Genomic DNA, 15,899 nt, shown 5'->3' on the forward strand with positions numbered 1-15,899 from the left:
CTGTCTGTTGGCCCTCTGCGTGCCTGCCTGCCTGTCTGTTGGCCCTTCCGCGTGCGTGCCTGCCTGTCTGTTGGCCCTCTGCGTGCCTGCCTGCCTGTTGGCCCTCTGCGTGCCTGCCTGCCTGTTGGCCCTCTGCGTGCCTGCCTGCATGTCTGTTGGCCCTCTGCGTGCCTGCCTGCCTGTCTGTTGGCTCTCTGCGTGCCTGCCTGTTGGCTCTCTGCGTGCCTGCCTGTCTGTTGGCCCTCTGCGTGCCTGCCTGTTGGCTCTCTGCGTGCCTGCCTGTCTGTTGGCCCTCTGCGTGCCTGTCTGTTGGCTCTCTGCGTGCCTGCCTGTCTGTTGGCCCTCTGCGTGCCTGCCTGTTGGCTCTCTGCGTGCCTGCCTGTCTGTTGGCCATTTTGCGTCACAGCATCACAGCAGACACACAGAGAGGTGGTCGGTCCCCCCACCCCTTCTATTCATGACATCATACCGCAGGTACACAAGGCAGACCTCCTACTCGTGCATGACGTCATACACAACGACGTCATAAAGAACGCCAACGTCACGGTGTTCTAGATCTATGACCGTGGTCCGGTACCATGACAACGTCACCTTTTACACCTCTGGCTTCCCAGCAGAGTAGCAACGTTATTGAAAAAAACAAAACAATTCCCCTGACCATAGATAGCTACCGTCTCTGAAAAAGCTATGTTTGTTTTTTACCTCCATCTCAGTCTCTCTCTCTCCCTGCCTGTACTAGAGCACGACTTAACTCGGCTGTAGCAGGTGTCTTTCATGTTTACAGAGTTTGGGCGTTATTGGTAATCGGCCAGTGTGCTGGACATTGATGTAGTGAGTCTGAAGAGATAGCTACAGTATGTTTACAGTGAGAAACCCCCCCAAGCTCACTAGGTCTCTGCAAACCACCTGAACACATCCTAGCTCAGTCAGTCTTGGCAGATGGCCATGGTTGGTTTTAACCGACTAACCTTCAGCCGTTTCACCACCTCATCGTTGCTTATCTTCTCCGTGATTTCCTTCACTGCGGGCGGGTAGGTGATCTTGCTGTCCCCCGCCGGTTTCTGCTGCTGCGGGAACTCCATGCTTGTCGTCGTTTTAATCCACACAGTCCTCTACTGGCCTCTATAGGCCAGAAAACAAAACACAAATCAACACAGACATTCTACCGCACTTCTCAACAAAACATCGTTTTTAAAACACGGTTTTGTGCTTCTGATTATTATTTATGCGATAGACTGCGAGGGGAATAGGCACGCGTCAGTCGACTAGGGGGAAATGTCTCCCTGAATGAAGTTGTTTTTTTTGTATAATTAAAAATTGTAAAAAAATCCTGGCTGTGCTAGTTAGCATGTTAGCTAACCAGCGCGATATCCGCTCTGCAATCGCATGTTCTTACATCAAGATTAACGTTAAATGTTTTGTAGCCACCGGTTTGGTTTGCGTTTTCAAATACAATATATATATCATTACACCTGTGTGTATGTTGAACCAGTCCGACAAATCAAATTAATATCTATAAAAATAAACATACTACTATTGCAGGATGAGTTGCGATGCTAGCTAGCTAGCTAGCCATGGTAGTTGGTTCACAAGACCCGCACTGTGTGTGCTAAGCTAAGCTAACCAGCTAGCATTTTTAGCAATGTTAGCGTTGTTAGCATCGTTAGCATTGTTAGCATCGTTAGCCTAGGCCTCAAACTACTCACAGAGAACACCATCACATTTGCACATCACTGTTGTTACCAAAAGAGACAGAAATTAAATTCACGGATAATAGTTATTCTCAAGACCTCTTTCTGCGAACGACTTCCTGTCATGTTTAGCGTTTAGAAGTAAAAAACAACTTTATTTGTCCAGGAAAATAAAGATAGATCAACTTCGTTATGTTTGTTTCAACTTCAAGCTCTCTCTGTCTCTGTCTCTCTCTCCACATCGTTTCCTTACAGTGGCGCTTACTTCTCTTGGTTGTAAAAAAATGCAATCGTCGCCCTCCCTCTCCAACATCACAATTATCACAAAAGAAAGCTTTTTGTAAACATACAACTACGAGCCAAAAATATCTGCAAACAGTAGCCGCGGTCCACCAAAAATAAACCCAACGTGTAATTCCTGTATGATATTTACCTCACCAATGAGCGGTTTTAATTCATGAGGTTGTGTGTGTGTTTTTAGTTTCGGCACAAAGCTCCGTGTCTCCAGTCTCAGCAGCCAGTCTCAGCAGTTTGAATGTCCCCTCTGTGGACGCTGGGTGGACGGCGCCGTCCTCGGTCTGACCGGGGTACTGCAACACACCTCATCAAGCGGGACTCGGAAAAACCAAACTCCAACTTCCCCCTTCTTTTTTTTTTCTTAGATTGCAGGAACATAAAAACCCGACAAGAGATGCTGATCCCAGGTCAGTATTTAGAAGCTCCCTGAATGGATAGGGGTTGAAGTTGTGGAGGGGAAAACTGATTCTAGGTTTGTGCATGACCGGAATATAATTTATGAGGTTTGTAAGGAGTTTTCAATACTGTACCAAATAAATTAGAATAGCAGACAAGGCACTTATATTATGCCAGTGTACCAAAGTTGCAGATATTAATAAATGTAAAAGAGAATGATTTAACACCATTGTAAATACAATCCATATTTATGCTTATTTATTTTCCCTTTTGTACTTCAACCATTTATACATTGTAACAACACTGTATATATATATATATATAATATGACATTTTACATGTCTTTATTCTTTTGGAACTTCTGTGAGTGTATTGTTTACTGTTAATTTTTATTGTTTATTTCACTTTTGTATATTATCTACCTCACTTACTTTTGGCATGCCAATAAAGGCCCTTGAATTGAAATGGATTTAAATGAACAACAACATAACGACAACATCTTGTTGATTTGGCAGGATTTCCCCGTGGTCTTATTTCTCTCTCTCTCTCTCTCTCTCTCTCCAGTATCTATCAGGACGAACTGTAGTTGACCAACCCAGCCGCTTGGTGCGCTGCTGTTGTTTCAGCCCAGCTTCCTCAAACCAGCTTTTTCCGTTGTTTTTAACATGGCCACAACACCACGCTAGTCAGATACTTATCTAAGACAACTGTTTTTAAACATTAGCACACCGAGAATGCCAAGGAAAAAGAAAAACGGTCATAGCCCGGCCAGAGTACCCGGGTTGTCAAACGACAACGACAACTACTACCGAATACCGGGAACGAGTGACGGCGCTCCGCTGTCGAGAAGTGAATTCAACACCGCGACTAACTCTCACGACCACGGTAGTACTGATATGCTCGTTTCGACAAACTCAGGAGGCATCTCGGCTACTTCTCAGGACAAGGACGAGATCGTGAGGACCATGAAGGAGATGTTTTGCCACCTGGATCCGGAAGTTCTTTACATTGTGTTGGCCGAGTGTGACTTCAGAGGTAAATGACTCTTGACTGACAATATGGCAAGTTGAACGAACGTAGCTAGTTGTGACAAAGTTTTTAGATCGATATCTAGATATTAAGTATGTACCTAACGTGATTGGTTGGGTGCGTTGTTGCAACAGGAATGCTGGTCCCTTTGACCGATATTTCCCATATTGATCATATGATTGATTATGTTGATCAACGTTATGTCAGACGTTATGTGACGTCACCTCTCTCCCACACATCCCTGCTCCTCCACTTACACCCGACACTCAATCTAAACCACAAAAAAATATATATATATTTTTTTTTTTTACATAAGATGAATAATCACAGTCAAAAAAAGCATCCAGGCGAACAATTGACTTTCCTATTTTGTGAATAGGATAACTCCGCGTTAGCGTGTATTTCAATGTCGTGTGTGCTGACTGTGTGATCATGTTGTTGCATAATCCCCGATGTCACGAGGTGACTGTAGTTCAACAGTTCATATTGAGACTACAGTTCAACAGTACATATTGGGACTACAGTTCAACAGTACATATTGGGACTACAGTTCAACAGTACATATTGGGACTACAGTTCAACAGTACATATTGGGACTACAGTTCAACAGTACATATTGGGACTACAGTTCAACAGTACATATTGGGACTACAGTTCAACAGTACATATTGGGACTACAGTTCAACAGTACATATTGAGACTACAGTTCAACAGTACATATTGGGACTACAGTTCAACAGTACATATTGGGACTACAGTTCAACAGTACATATTGGGACTACAGTTCAACAGTACATATTGGGACTACAGTACAACAGTACATATTGGGACTACAGTACATATTGGGACTACAGTTCAACAGTACATATTGGGACTACAGTTCAACAGTACATATTGGGACTACAGTTCAACAGTACATATTGGGACTACAGTTCAACAGTACATATTGGGACTACAGTACATATTGAGACTACAGTTCAACAGTACATATTGAGACTACAGTTCAACAGTACATATTGAGACTACAGTTCAACAGTACATATTGAGACTACAGTTCAACAGTACATATTGAGACTACAGTTCAACAGTACATATTGGGACTACAGTTCAACAGTACATATTGGGACTACAGTACATATTGGGACTACAGTTCAACAGTACATATTGAGACTACAGTTCATATTGAGACTACAGTTCAACAGTACATATTGGGACTACAGTTCAACAGTACATATTGAGACTACAGTTCAACAGTACATATTGGGACTACAGTTCAACAGTACATATTGGGACTACAGTTCAACAGTACATATTGAGACTACAGTTCAACAGTACATATTGAGACTACAGTTCAACAGTACATATTGGGACTACAGTTCAACAGTACATATTGGGACTACAGTTCAACAGTACATATTGGGACTACAGTACATATTGGGACTACAGTTCAACAGTACATATTGGGACTACAGTTCAACAGTACATATTGGGACTACAGTTCAACAGTTCATATTGAGACTACAGTTCAACAGTACATATTGAGACTACAGTTCAACAGTACATATTGGGACTACAGTTCAACAGTACATATTGAGACTACAGTTCAACAGTACATATTGGGACTACAGTTCAACAGTACATATTGGGACTACAGTTCAACAGTACATATTGGGACTACAGTTCAACAGTACATATTGGGACTACAGTACATATTGGGACTACAGTACATATTGGGACTACAGTTCAACAGTACATATTGAGACTACAGTTCAACAGTACATATTGGGACTACAGTTCATATTGGGACTACAGTTCAACAGTACATATTGGGACTACAGTTCAACAGTACATATTGAGACTACAGTTCAACAGTACATATTGTGACTACAGTTCAACAGTACATATTGAGACTACAGTTCAACAGTACATATTGTGACTACAGTTCAACAGTACATATTGAGACTACAGTTCAACAGTACATATTGAGACTACAGTTCAACAGTACATATTGGGACTACAGTTCAACAGTACATATTGAGACTACAGTTCAACAGTACATATTGGGACTACAGTTCAACAGTACATATTGGGACTACAGTACATATTGGGACTACAGTTCAACAGTACATATTGGGACTACAGTTCAACAGTACATATTGGGACTACAGTACATATTGGGACTACAGTTCAACAGTACATATTGAGACTACAGTTCAACAGTACATATTGGGACTACAGTTCAACAGTACATATTGAGACTACAGTTCAACAGTACATATTGTGACTACAGTTCAACAGTACATATTGGGACTACAGTTCAACAGTACATATTGGGACTACAGTACATATTGGGACTACAGTTCAACAGTACATATTGGGACTACAGTTCAACAGTACATATTGGGACTACAGTTCATATTGGGACTACAGTTCATATTGGGACTACAGTACATATTGGGACTACAGTTCAACAGTACATATTGAGACTACAGTTCAACAGTACATATTGGGACTACAGTTCAACAGTACATATTGGGACTACAGTACATATTGGGACTACAGTACATATTGGGACTACAGTTCAACAGTACATATTGGGACTACAGTTCAACAGTACATATTGAGACTACAGTTCATATTGAGACTACAGTTCAACAGTACATATTGGGACTACAGTTCAACAGTACATATTGGGACTACAGTTCAACAGTACATATTGGGACTACAGTTCAACAGTACATATTGTGACTACAGTTCAACAGTACATATTGGGACTACAGTTCAACAGTACATATTGGGACTACAGTTCAACAGTACATATTGGGACTACAGTTCAACAGTACATATTGAGACTACAGTTCAACAGTACATATTGGGACTACAGTTCAACAGTACATATTGGGACTACAGTTCAACAGTACATATTGAGACTACAGTTCAACAGTACATATTGGGACTACAGTACATATTGGGACTACAGTTCAACAGTACATATTGGGACTACAGTTCAACAGTACATATTGGGACTACAGTTCAACAGTACATATTGAGACTACAGTTCAACAGTACATATTGGGACTACAGTACACATTGAGACTACAGTTCAACAGTACATTGTGACTTATTATATTTACATGTGTGTACAGTCGTGGCCAAAATTTGAGACACAAACATTAATTTTCACAAAGTTTGCTGCCTCAGTTTGTATAATGGCAATTTGCATATACTTCAGAATGTTATGAAGAGTGATCAGATGAATTGCAATTAATTGCAAAGTCCCTCTTTGCCATGAATCCCCCCCCAAAACAATTCCACTGCATTTCAGCCCTGCCACAAAAGGACCAGCTGACATCATGTCAGTGATTCTCTCGTTAACACAGGTGTGAGTGTTGACGAGGACAAGGCTGGAGATCACTCTGTCATGCTGATTGAGTTCCAATAACAGACTGGAAGCTTCAAAAGGAGGGTGGTGCTTGGAATAATTTTTCTTCCTCTGTCAACCATGGTTACCTGCAAGGAAACACGTGCCGTCATCATTGCTTTGCACAGAAAGGGCTTCACAGGCAAGGATATTGCTGCCAGTAAGATTGTGCCAAAATCAACCATTTATCGGATCATCAAGAACTTCAAGGAGAGCGGTTCAATTGTTGTGAAGAACGCTTCAGGGCGCCCAAGAAAGTCCAGCAAGCGCCAGGACCGTCTCCTAAAGTTGATTAGGCAGCAGGCAGGTGTTTGTGCATCTGCATGCACAGTGAGGCGAATACTTTTGGAGGATGGCCTGGTGTCAAGAAGAAGGGCAGCAAAGAAGCCACTTCTCTCCAGGAAAAACATCAGGGACAGACTGATATTCTCCAAAAGGTACAGGGATTGGACTGCTGAGGACTGGGGTAAAGTCATTTTCTCTGATGAATCCCCTTTCAGATTGTTTGGGGCATCCGGAAAAAAAGCTTGTCCGGAGAAGACAAGGTGAGAGCTACCATCAGTCCTGTGTCATGCCAACAGTAAAGCATCCTGAGACCATTCATGTGTGGGGTTGCTTCTCAGCCAACCGAGTGGGCTCACTCACAATTTTGCCAAAGAACACAGCCATGAATAAACATGTAATTGTCAATAAAAGCCTTTGACACGTATGAAATGCTTGTAATTGTACTTCAGTATTCCATAGTAACATCTGACAAAAAAATATCTAAAGACACTGAAGCAGCAGACTTTGGAAATTATTATTTGTGTCATTCTCAAAACTTTTGGCCACAACTGTACACGTCACACGGCTAAAGAGTTCATTTAACCAACTGTTCCCTTTCTCTCTCTCTCCTACCACCTCTCTCTCTCCTACCACCTCTCTCTCTCTCTCCTACCACCTCTCTCTCCTACCACCTCTCCTACCTCTCTCTCCTACCACCTTTCTCTCTCCTACCATCTCTCTCTCTCTCTCCTACCACCTCTCTCTCTCCTACCATCTCCCCTTCTCTCTCTCTCCTACCACCTCTCTCTCTCCTACCATCTCCCCTTCTCTCTCTCTCCTACCACCTCTCTCTCTCCTACCATCTCCCCTTCTCTCTCTCTCCTACCACCTCTCTCTCTCCTACCATCTCCCCTTCTCTCTCTCTCCTACCACCTCTCTCTCTCCTACCATCTCCCCTTCTCTCTCTCTCCTACCACCTCTCTCTCTCCTACCATCTCCCCTTCTCTCTCTCTCCTACCACCTCTCTCTCTCCTACCATCTCCCCTTCTCTCTCTCTCCTACCACCTCTCTATCTCCTACCATCTCCCCTTCTCTCTCTCTCCTACCACCTCTCTCTCTCCTACCATCTCCCCTTCTCTCTCTCTCCTACCACCTCTCTCTCTCCTACCATCTCCCCTTCTCTCTCTCTCCTACCACCTCTCTCTCTCCTACCATCTCCCCTTCTCTCTCTCTCCTACCACCTCTCTCTCTCCTACCATCTCACCTTCTCTCTCTCTCCTACCACCTCTCTCTCTCCTACCATCTCCCCTTCTCTCTCTCTCCTACCACCTCTCTCTCTCCTACCATCTCCCCTTCTCTCTCTTTCCTACCACCTCTCTCTCTCTCTCTCTCCTACGACCTCTCTCTCTCTCCTACGACCTCTCTCTCTCTCCTACGACCTCTCTCTCTCTCCTACCATCTCCCTTTCTCTCTCTCCTACCATCTCCCCTTCTCTCTCTCTCCTACCATCTCCCCTTCTCTCTCTCTACTACCATCTCTCCTACCATCTCCCCTTATCTCTCTTTCCTACCACCTCTCTCTCTCTCCTACCATCTCCCCTTCTCTCTCTTTCCTACCACCTCTCTCTCTCTCTCGCTCTCTCTTACCATCTTCCCTTCTCTCTCTCCTACCATCTCCCCTTATCTCTCTCTCCTACCATCTCCCCATATCTCTCTCCTACCATCTCCCTTTCTCTCTCTCTCCTACCATCTCCCTTTCTCTCTCTCTCCTACCATCTCCCTTTCTCTCTCTCTCCTACCATCTTTCTCTCTCTCTCCTACCATCTCCCCTTCTCTCTCTTTCCTACCACCTCTCTCTCTCTCTCCTACCATCTCCCCTTCTCTCTCTTTCCTACCACCTCTCTCTCTCTCTCCTACCATCTCCCCTTCTCTCTCTTTCCTACCACCTCTCTCTCTCTCCTACCATCTCCCCTTCTCTCTCTCTCCTACCATCTCCCCCCTCTCTCTCCTACCATCTTTCTCTCTCTCCTACCACCTCCCCTCTCTCTCTCTCTCTCTCTCTCTCTCCTACCATCTTTCTCTCTCTCTCCTACCACGTCTCTCTCTCTCCTACCATCTCCCTCTCTCTCTCTTTCCTACCACCTCTCTCTCTCCTACCATTCTCTCTCTCTCTTTCTCTCTCTCTCTCTCCTACCATCTCCCCCCTCTATCTCCTACCATCTCTCTCTCTCTCTCTTTCCATGTCTCTTCCTGTAGTTGAGAATGCGATGGATTCTCTCCTGGAGCTGTCTGTAGCAGCTGAGCGTGTTGGCCCCCTCCCTCCCCTCCTCTCCGGGTTCGAGCTTACCGCAGCTCTCCTCAGCCCCCAACACAACTCCTCCAAACCAGACCTTCACCCCCACCCTCCTACGGGGGAGTCCGCTGTCCCCCTCTCCCCTCCCCGACGGGCCCCTCCTCTCCTCAGCGAAGATAACCAGGACCTGACCACTGACTTGACAGAAGAGTTTGATGTTCTGATCGACCGTGAGCTGGAGAATCTTACCATACAGCAGGAAGCTGGAGAGAGGGACCACGGTGATCTTCACTCCTCCTCCTCTTCCTCATCCGTCTCTTCCCTCTCCTTGCTCGTTCAGCCCCCGGGCGCCCAGCAGCAGGCCCTGCCACAGCCGCTCCAGTCCAGCCCAAGAGCCTCAGCCTCCAGGAGGGGGCTCACAGGGGACCAGCCATCCCCAGACAGGGTGTTCTCAGCTGGGCAGGCTAGCGGACCTCACTCCCCTGTCTCTGACCTGAGCCTCAACTTCTCTGGAGGAGCAGCCGGTTACCGGCGGCAACGGTCATTACTGGACTTCGGCCATCTGACTTCATCGCCATCCTCTGCATTCCAGGCATACAGGAAACTGGACCAGTTCACTGTTCATCCAGAGGGCGAGCGGACCGTACCACCAGGCGGCGTAGTAAGGGGGGCGAGGACGAAGACGAGCGTCGCAGGAGAAGAAGAGCGACTCGCCAACCCGTCGTTCTGGAATATTCGAGCGCCGGAGTTCCAACCGCATGCCCGCGGAAATCAGGCAACGGGGCCGGCATTTATCGTCCCTGTGGCGCTAAGCCCCTCCTCCTGGCACACCCGAGCCACACCCGCCTCCCACTGGTTGGCCCAGGGCCCTTTCGGTCAAGCCCCTACCGTCCCCAGGTCTTGGACAGGGGGGGTGTCTGCTGGCCCCAGAGCACCCCTCCTCTCTGGGCAACATGGTAGGCTCCGGCTGGAGGGGCGTGTCCTAGTGCTGCTACGGGGAGCTCCTGGGTCGGGCAAGTCCACCCTGGCCCGGTAAGGGGACGTGTTAGGGGTGTGTATAGGGGGTGGGCGGGGTGTTGGATGGGTGTGTGTGTGTGTGTGTGTGTGTTTACAATAATGTTAACCACACTCAGCAATAATCGTGTGTGCTTGCATGCGTGTGTTATCCCTGTGTGTGTGTTATCCCTGTGTGTGTGTGTGTGTGTGTGTGTGTGTGTGTTATCCCTGTGTGTGTGTGTGTGTGTGTGTGCGTGCGCGTGTGTGTGTGTTATCTCTGTGTGTGTGTGTGTGTGTGTGTGTGTAGGGCCATGCTGGAACAGAACCCACATGGGGTGGTGTTGAGCACGGATGATTATTTCTGTCGTCATGGGGACTATCGCTACGACCCCTCAGCTTTAGGGGAGGCCCACGAATGGAACCACGCTAGAGGTATACACCCTACACCCTAACCCCTCAGCTTTAGGGGACCCTAACCCCTACACCCTACAGCCTAACACCCTAACTAACCCCTACACCCTAACTAACCCCTACACCCTAACTAACCATACAACCTAACTAACCATACACCCTAACTAACCCCTACACCCTAACTAACCCCTACACTCTAACTAACCCTATACCCTAACTAACCCTACACCCTAACTAACCCTACACCCTAACTAACCCTACACCCTAACTAACCCCTACACCCTAACTAACCCCTACACCCTAACTAACCCTTACACCCTAACTAACCCTACACCCTAACTAACCCCACACCCTAACTAACCCCACACCCTAACTAACCCTACACCCTAACTAACCCTACACCCTAACTAACCATACACCCTAACTAACCCTACACCCTAACTAACCCCTACACCCTAACTAACCCTACACCCTAACTAACCCTACACCCTAACTAACCATACACCCTAACTAACCCTACACCCTAACTAACCCTACACCCTAACTAACCCTACACCCTAGCCCCTTCTCTCCTGTTATTATTGACAACACCAACATATACTATCCCCTAACCCCTACACCCTAACCCCTACACCCTAACCCCTGCACCCTAACCCCTACACCCTACACCCTAACCCCTACACCCTAACCCCTACACCCTAACCCCTACACCCTAACCCCTCCCTACACCCTAACCCCTACACCCTAACTAACCCCTACACCCTAACTAACCCCTACACCCTAACTAACCCCTACACCCTAACTAACCCCTACACCCTAACCCCTACACCCTAACCCCTACACCCCTAACCCCTACACCCCTAACCCCTACACCCTAACCCCTACACCCTAACCATGTAAATGGTCTCTGTTTCCCATTGAATAACATGGTGTTGATGTCCTCAGCCCAGGAAGTGATGGAGGCCTCTTTCTCTCCTGTTATTATTGACAACACCAACATATACTATCCCCTAACCCCTACACCCTAACCCCTACACCCTAACCCCTACACCCTGACCCCTACACCCTAACCCCTACACCCTACACCCTAACCCCTACACCCTAACCCCTACACCCTAACCCCTACACCCTACACCCTAGCCCCTACACCCTAGCCCCTACACCCTAACCCCTACACCCTAACCCCTACACCCTACACCCTAACCCCTACACCCTAACCCCTACACCCTAACCCCTACACCCTACACCCTAGCCCCTACACCCTAGCCCCTACACCCTAGCCCCTACACCCTAACCCCTACACCCTAACCCCTACACCCTAACCCCTACACCCTAACCCCTACACCCTAACCCCTACACCCTAACCATGTAAATGGTCTCTGTTTCCCATTGAATAACATGGTGTTGATGTCCTCAGCCCAGGAAGTGATGGAGGCCTCTTTCTCTCCTGTTATTATTGACAACACCAACATATACTACACCCTAACCCCTACACCCTAACCCCTACACCCTAACCCCTACACCCTAACCCCTACACCCTAACCCCTACACCCCTAACCCCTACACCCTAACCCCTACACCCTAACCCCTACACCCTAACCCCTACACCCTAGCCCCTACACCCTAGCCCCTACACCCTAACCCCTACACCCTAACCCCTCCCTACACCCTAACCCCTACACCCTAACTAACCCCTACACCCTAACCCCTACACCCTAACCCCTACACCCTAACCCCTACACCCTAACCATGTAAATGGTCTCTGTTTCCCATTGAATAACATGGTGTTGATGTCCTCAGCCCAGGAAGTGATGGAGGCCTCTTTCTCTCCTGTTGTTATTGACAACACCAACATGCAGGGCTGGGAGATGAAACCCTACGTAACTATGGTCTCTCTCTTCTTTCTTTAATGTGAAAATACAAACTGTGTTCCATTTTAATCAGAAATACATTTCAATAGTTATTCAAGTTTATGTATTATACTGGTGTATGTCTTTTACCAAACACACACCTACACACATCTACACACACACACACACACACACCTACACACACACACACACACACCCACATCTACACACACACACACTGTCTAATGGTAGGATGTGCTGTATGTCCCCACACAGTGTAATGGTAGGATGTGCTGTATGTCCCCACACAGTCTAATGGTAGGATGTGCTGTATGTCCCCACACAGTGTAATGGTAGGATGTGCTGTATGTCCCCACACAGTCTAATGGTAGGATGTGCTGTATGTCCCCACACTGTCTAATGGTAGGATGTGCTGTATGTCCCCACACTGTCTAATGGTAGGATGTGCTGTATGTCCCCACACTGTCTAATGGTAGGATGTGCTGTATGTCCCCACACTGTCTAATGGTAGGATGTGCTGTATGTCCCCACACTGTCTAATGGTAGGATGTGCTGTATGTCCCCACACTGTCTAATGGTAGGATGTGCTGTATGTCCCCACACAGTGTAATGGTAGGATGTGCTGTATGTCCCCACACAGTCTAATGGTAGGATGTGCTGTATGTCCCCACACTGTCTAATGGTAGGATGTGCTGTATGTACCCACCCAGTCTAATGGTAGGATGTGCTGTATGTCCCCACACTGTCTAATGGTAGGATGTGCTGTATGTCCCCACACAGTCTAATGGTAGGATGTGCTGTATGTCCCCACACAGTCTAATGGTAGGATGTGCTGTATGTCCCCACACAGTCTAATGGTAGGATGTGCTGTATGTCCCCACACAGTCTAATGGTAGGATGTGCTGTATGTCCCCACACAGTCTAATGGTAGGATGTGCTGTATGTCCCTACAGGCTCTGAGGCACAACTACAAGGTTCTGTTCCGGGAGCCTAGTACCTGGTGGAAGAACAAACCCAGGGAACTGGAGAGGTACCAATAAAGTTATTACCAAACACCTGGAGAGGTACCAATAAAGTTATTACGAAACACCTGGAGAGGTACCAATAAAGTTATTACCAAACACCTGGAGAGGTACCAATAAAGTTATTACGAAACACCTGGAGAGGTACCAATAAAGTTATTACCAAACACCTGGAGAGGTACCAATAAAGTTATTACCAAACACCTGGAGAGGTACCAATAAAGTTATTACGAAACACCTGGAGAGGTACCAATAAAGTTATTACGAAACACCTGGAGAGGTACCAATAAAGTTATTACGAAACACCTGGAGAGGTACCAATAAAGTTATTACGAAACACCTGGAGAGGTACCAATAAAGTTATTACAGTTTCTGAACAGGTGCATGCTGGTCATCATATCTTTGACCTGTCAGTTTCTGAACAGGTGCATGCTGGTCATCATATCTTTGACCTGTCAGTTTCTGAACAGGTGCATGCTGGTCATCATATCTTTGACCTGTCACAGTTTCTGAACAGGTGCATGCTGGGTATTATATCTTTGACCTCTCAGTTTCTGAACAGGTGCATGCTGGGCATTATATCTTTGACCTGTCAGTTTCTGAACAGGTGCATGCTGGTCATCATATCTTTGACCTGTCACAGTTTCTGAACAGGTGCATGCTGGGCATTATATCTTTGACCTGTCACAGGTTTCAGTTCATCATCAATCCAGAAGACTCTGAAAGTTCTCACAGTTAGTTTCTGAACAGATGCATGCTGGTCATCTGAATTCACTTCCTCATACACATCCCGAACAACATATAAAACCATATACTTTGAATTGATGTAAATGACCAATAAAGTTATTATGATAGGATGGACTTTGATTTAATGTAAACAAACCACTAATAAAGTTATTACAAATTCATCTGAATTGAAGTCGAAATGAAAAATTAAATGGATAACCCCTCCTCTTTTGCCCCCCCCCTCTCCCCGCTTTCTCTCCCCTCCCTCTCTTCCTCTCCCTCCTCTCTCCCCTCCTCGCTCTCTCCCCTCTCTCTCCCTCCCTCCCTCCCCTCTCCCTCCCCTCTCCTTTCTCTCTCTAGACGTACTAGGCACAGTGTTAAAGCAGAGAAGATCCGTTGGATGATGGAAAATTATGATCGTCACGTGACCATTCACTCCATCATGGGGAGCTCTCACCCCAAACTACCCCCCCATTACGACCCAACACGACCCCCTCATCACGACGCCAAACTACCCCCCCAACAGGACCCAAGCCCACCCCATCAGGAGGCCAAACTACACCCCCAACAGGACCCAAGCCCACCCCATCAGGAGGCCAAACTACCCCCCCAACAGGACCCAAGCCCACCCCATCAGGAGGCTAGCCCGTCACAGTAAGTGTCCTCACCAGGAGACTAGGGATAGGGCCAGAGTTAGGATTAGGGCCAGGGTTATGGATAGGGCCAAGTTTAGGGATAGGGCCAGGTTTAGGATTAGGGCCAGGGTTAGGGATAGGGCCAGGGATAGGGTTAGGGCCAGGGTTAGGGATAGGGCCAGGTTTAGGATTAGAGCCAGGGTTAGGGATAGGGCCAGGGATAGGGCCAGGATTAGGGATAGGGCCAGGGTTGTGGTCAGGGTTAGGGATAGGGCCAGGATTGTGGTCAGGGTTAGGGATAGGGCCAGGGTTGTGGTCAGGGATAGGGCCAGGGTTAGGGCCTAGGGTTAGGGCCCAGGGTTAGGGCCAGGGCCTAGGGTAGGGCCAGGGTTAGGGCCAGGGCCTAGGGTAGGGACAGGGCCTAGGGTAGGGACAGGGTTAGGGCCTAGGGTAGGGACAGGGTTAGGGCTAAGGTTAGGGCCTAGGGTTAAGGTTAGGGCCAGGGTTAGGGGTTAGTGATAGGGCCTAGGGTAGGGCCAGAGTTAGGGCCTAGGGATAGGGCCAGGGCCTAGGGTAGGGCCAGAGTTGGGGCCAGGGTTAGGGCCTAGGGTAGGGTTAGGGCCAGGAATAGGGCCAGGGTTAGGGATAGGGCCTAGGGTCAGGGATAGGGCCTAGGGATAGGGTCAGGGATAGGGTCAGGGATAGGGCCTAGGGTCAGGGATAAGGGTTAGGGATAGGGTCAGGGTTAGGGCCTAGGGTTAGGGATAGGGCCTAGGGTTAGGGATAGGGACTAGGGTTAGGAATAGGGCCTAGGGTTAGGGTCAGGGATAGGGCCTAGGGATAGGGTC

At 47.3% G+C, this 15,899-nt stretch overlaps 2 protein-coding genes across 4 annotated transcripts in view; one reads left to right on the forward strand and one right to left on the reverse strand.

The window, feature by feature from the left end:
• The window catches only part of LOC139374575 (sister chromatid cohesion protein PDS5 homolog A-like), a 122,615-nt gene extending 120,354 nt beyond the window's left edge, over positions 1-2,261 (reverse strand). The window contains exons 1-2 of one of the 3 annotated variants that reach the window (XM_071115573.1): positions 2,125-2,261; positions 969-1,122 (exon numbers count right to left, since the gene is read on the reverse strand). In XM_071115573.1, coding sequence (XP_070971674.1) covers positions 969-1,082 — 114 coding nt within the window. In that variant the 5' untranslated portion in view covers positions 1,083-1,122; positions 2,125-2,261. Of the gene's footprint in view, positions 1-968; positions 1,123-1,706; positions 1,915-2,124 lie in introns of those variants that run through there. The other 2 variants (XM_071115574.1, XM_071115575.1) reach the window with 2 other exon arrangements.
• Positions 2,262-3,060: 799 nt separating this feature from the next.
• Positions 3,061-15,899, forward strand: part of LOC139375506 (NEDD4-binding protein 2-like) — a 36,556-nt gene continuing 23,717 nt past the window's right edge. Inside the window, exons 1-6 of the mRNA XM_071117338.1 lie at positions 3,061-3,419; positions 9,354-10,422; positions 10,694-10,818; positions 12,598-12,686; positions 13,622-13,698; positions 14,777-15,070. Of these exons, the coding sequence (XP_070973439.1) occupies positions 3,119-3,419; positions 9,354-10,422; positions 10,694-10,818; positions 12,598-12,686; positions 13,622-13,698; positions 14,777-15,070 (1,955 nt within the window). The 5' untranslated portion in view covers positions 3,061-3,118. The remainder of the gene's footprint in view (positions 3,420-9,353; positions 10,423-10,693; positions 10,819-12,597; positions 12,687-13,621; positions 13,699-14,776; positions 15,071-15,899) is intronic.

This window comes from Oncorhynchus clarkii, chromosome 19 (assembly GCF_045791955.1).
Source record: "Oncorhynchus clarkii lewisi isolate Uvic-CL-2024 chromosome 19, UVic_Ocla_1.0, whole genome shotgun sequence".
Classification (NCBI taxonomy): domain Eukaryota; kingdom Metazoa; phylum Chordata; class Actinopteri; order Salmoniformes; family Salmonidae; genus Oncorhynchus; species Oncorhynchus clarkii.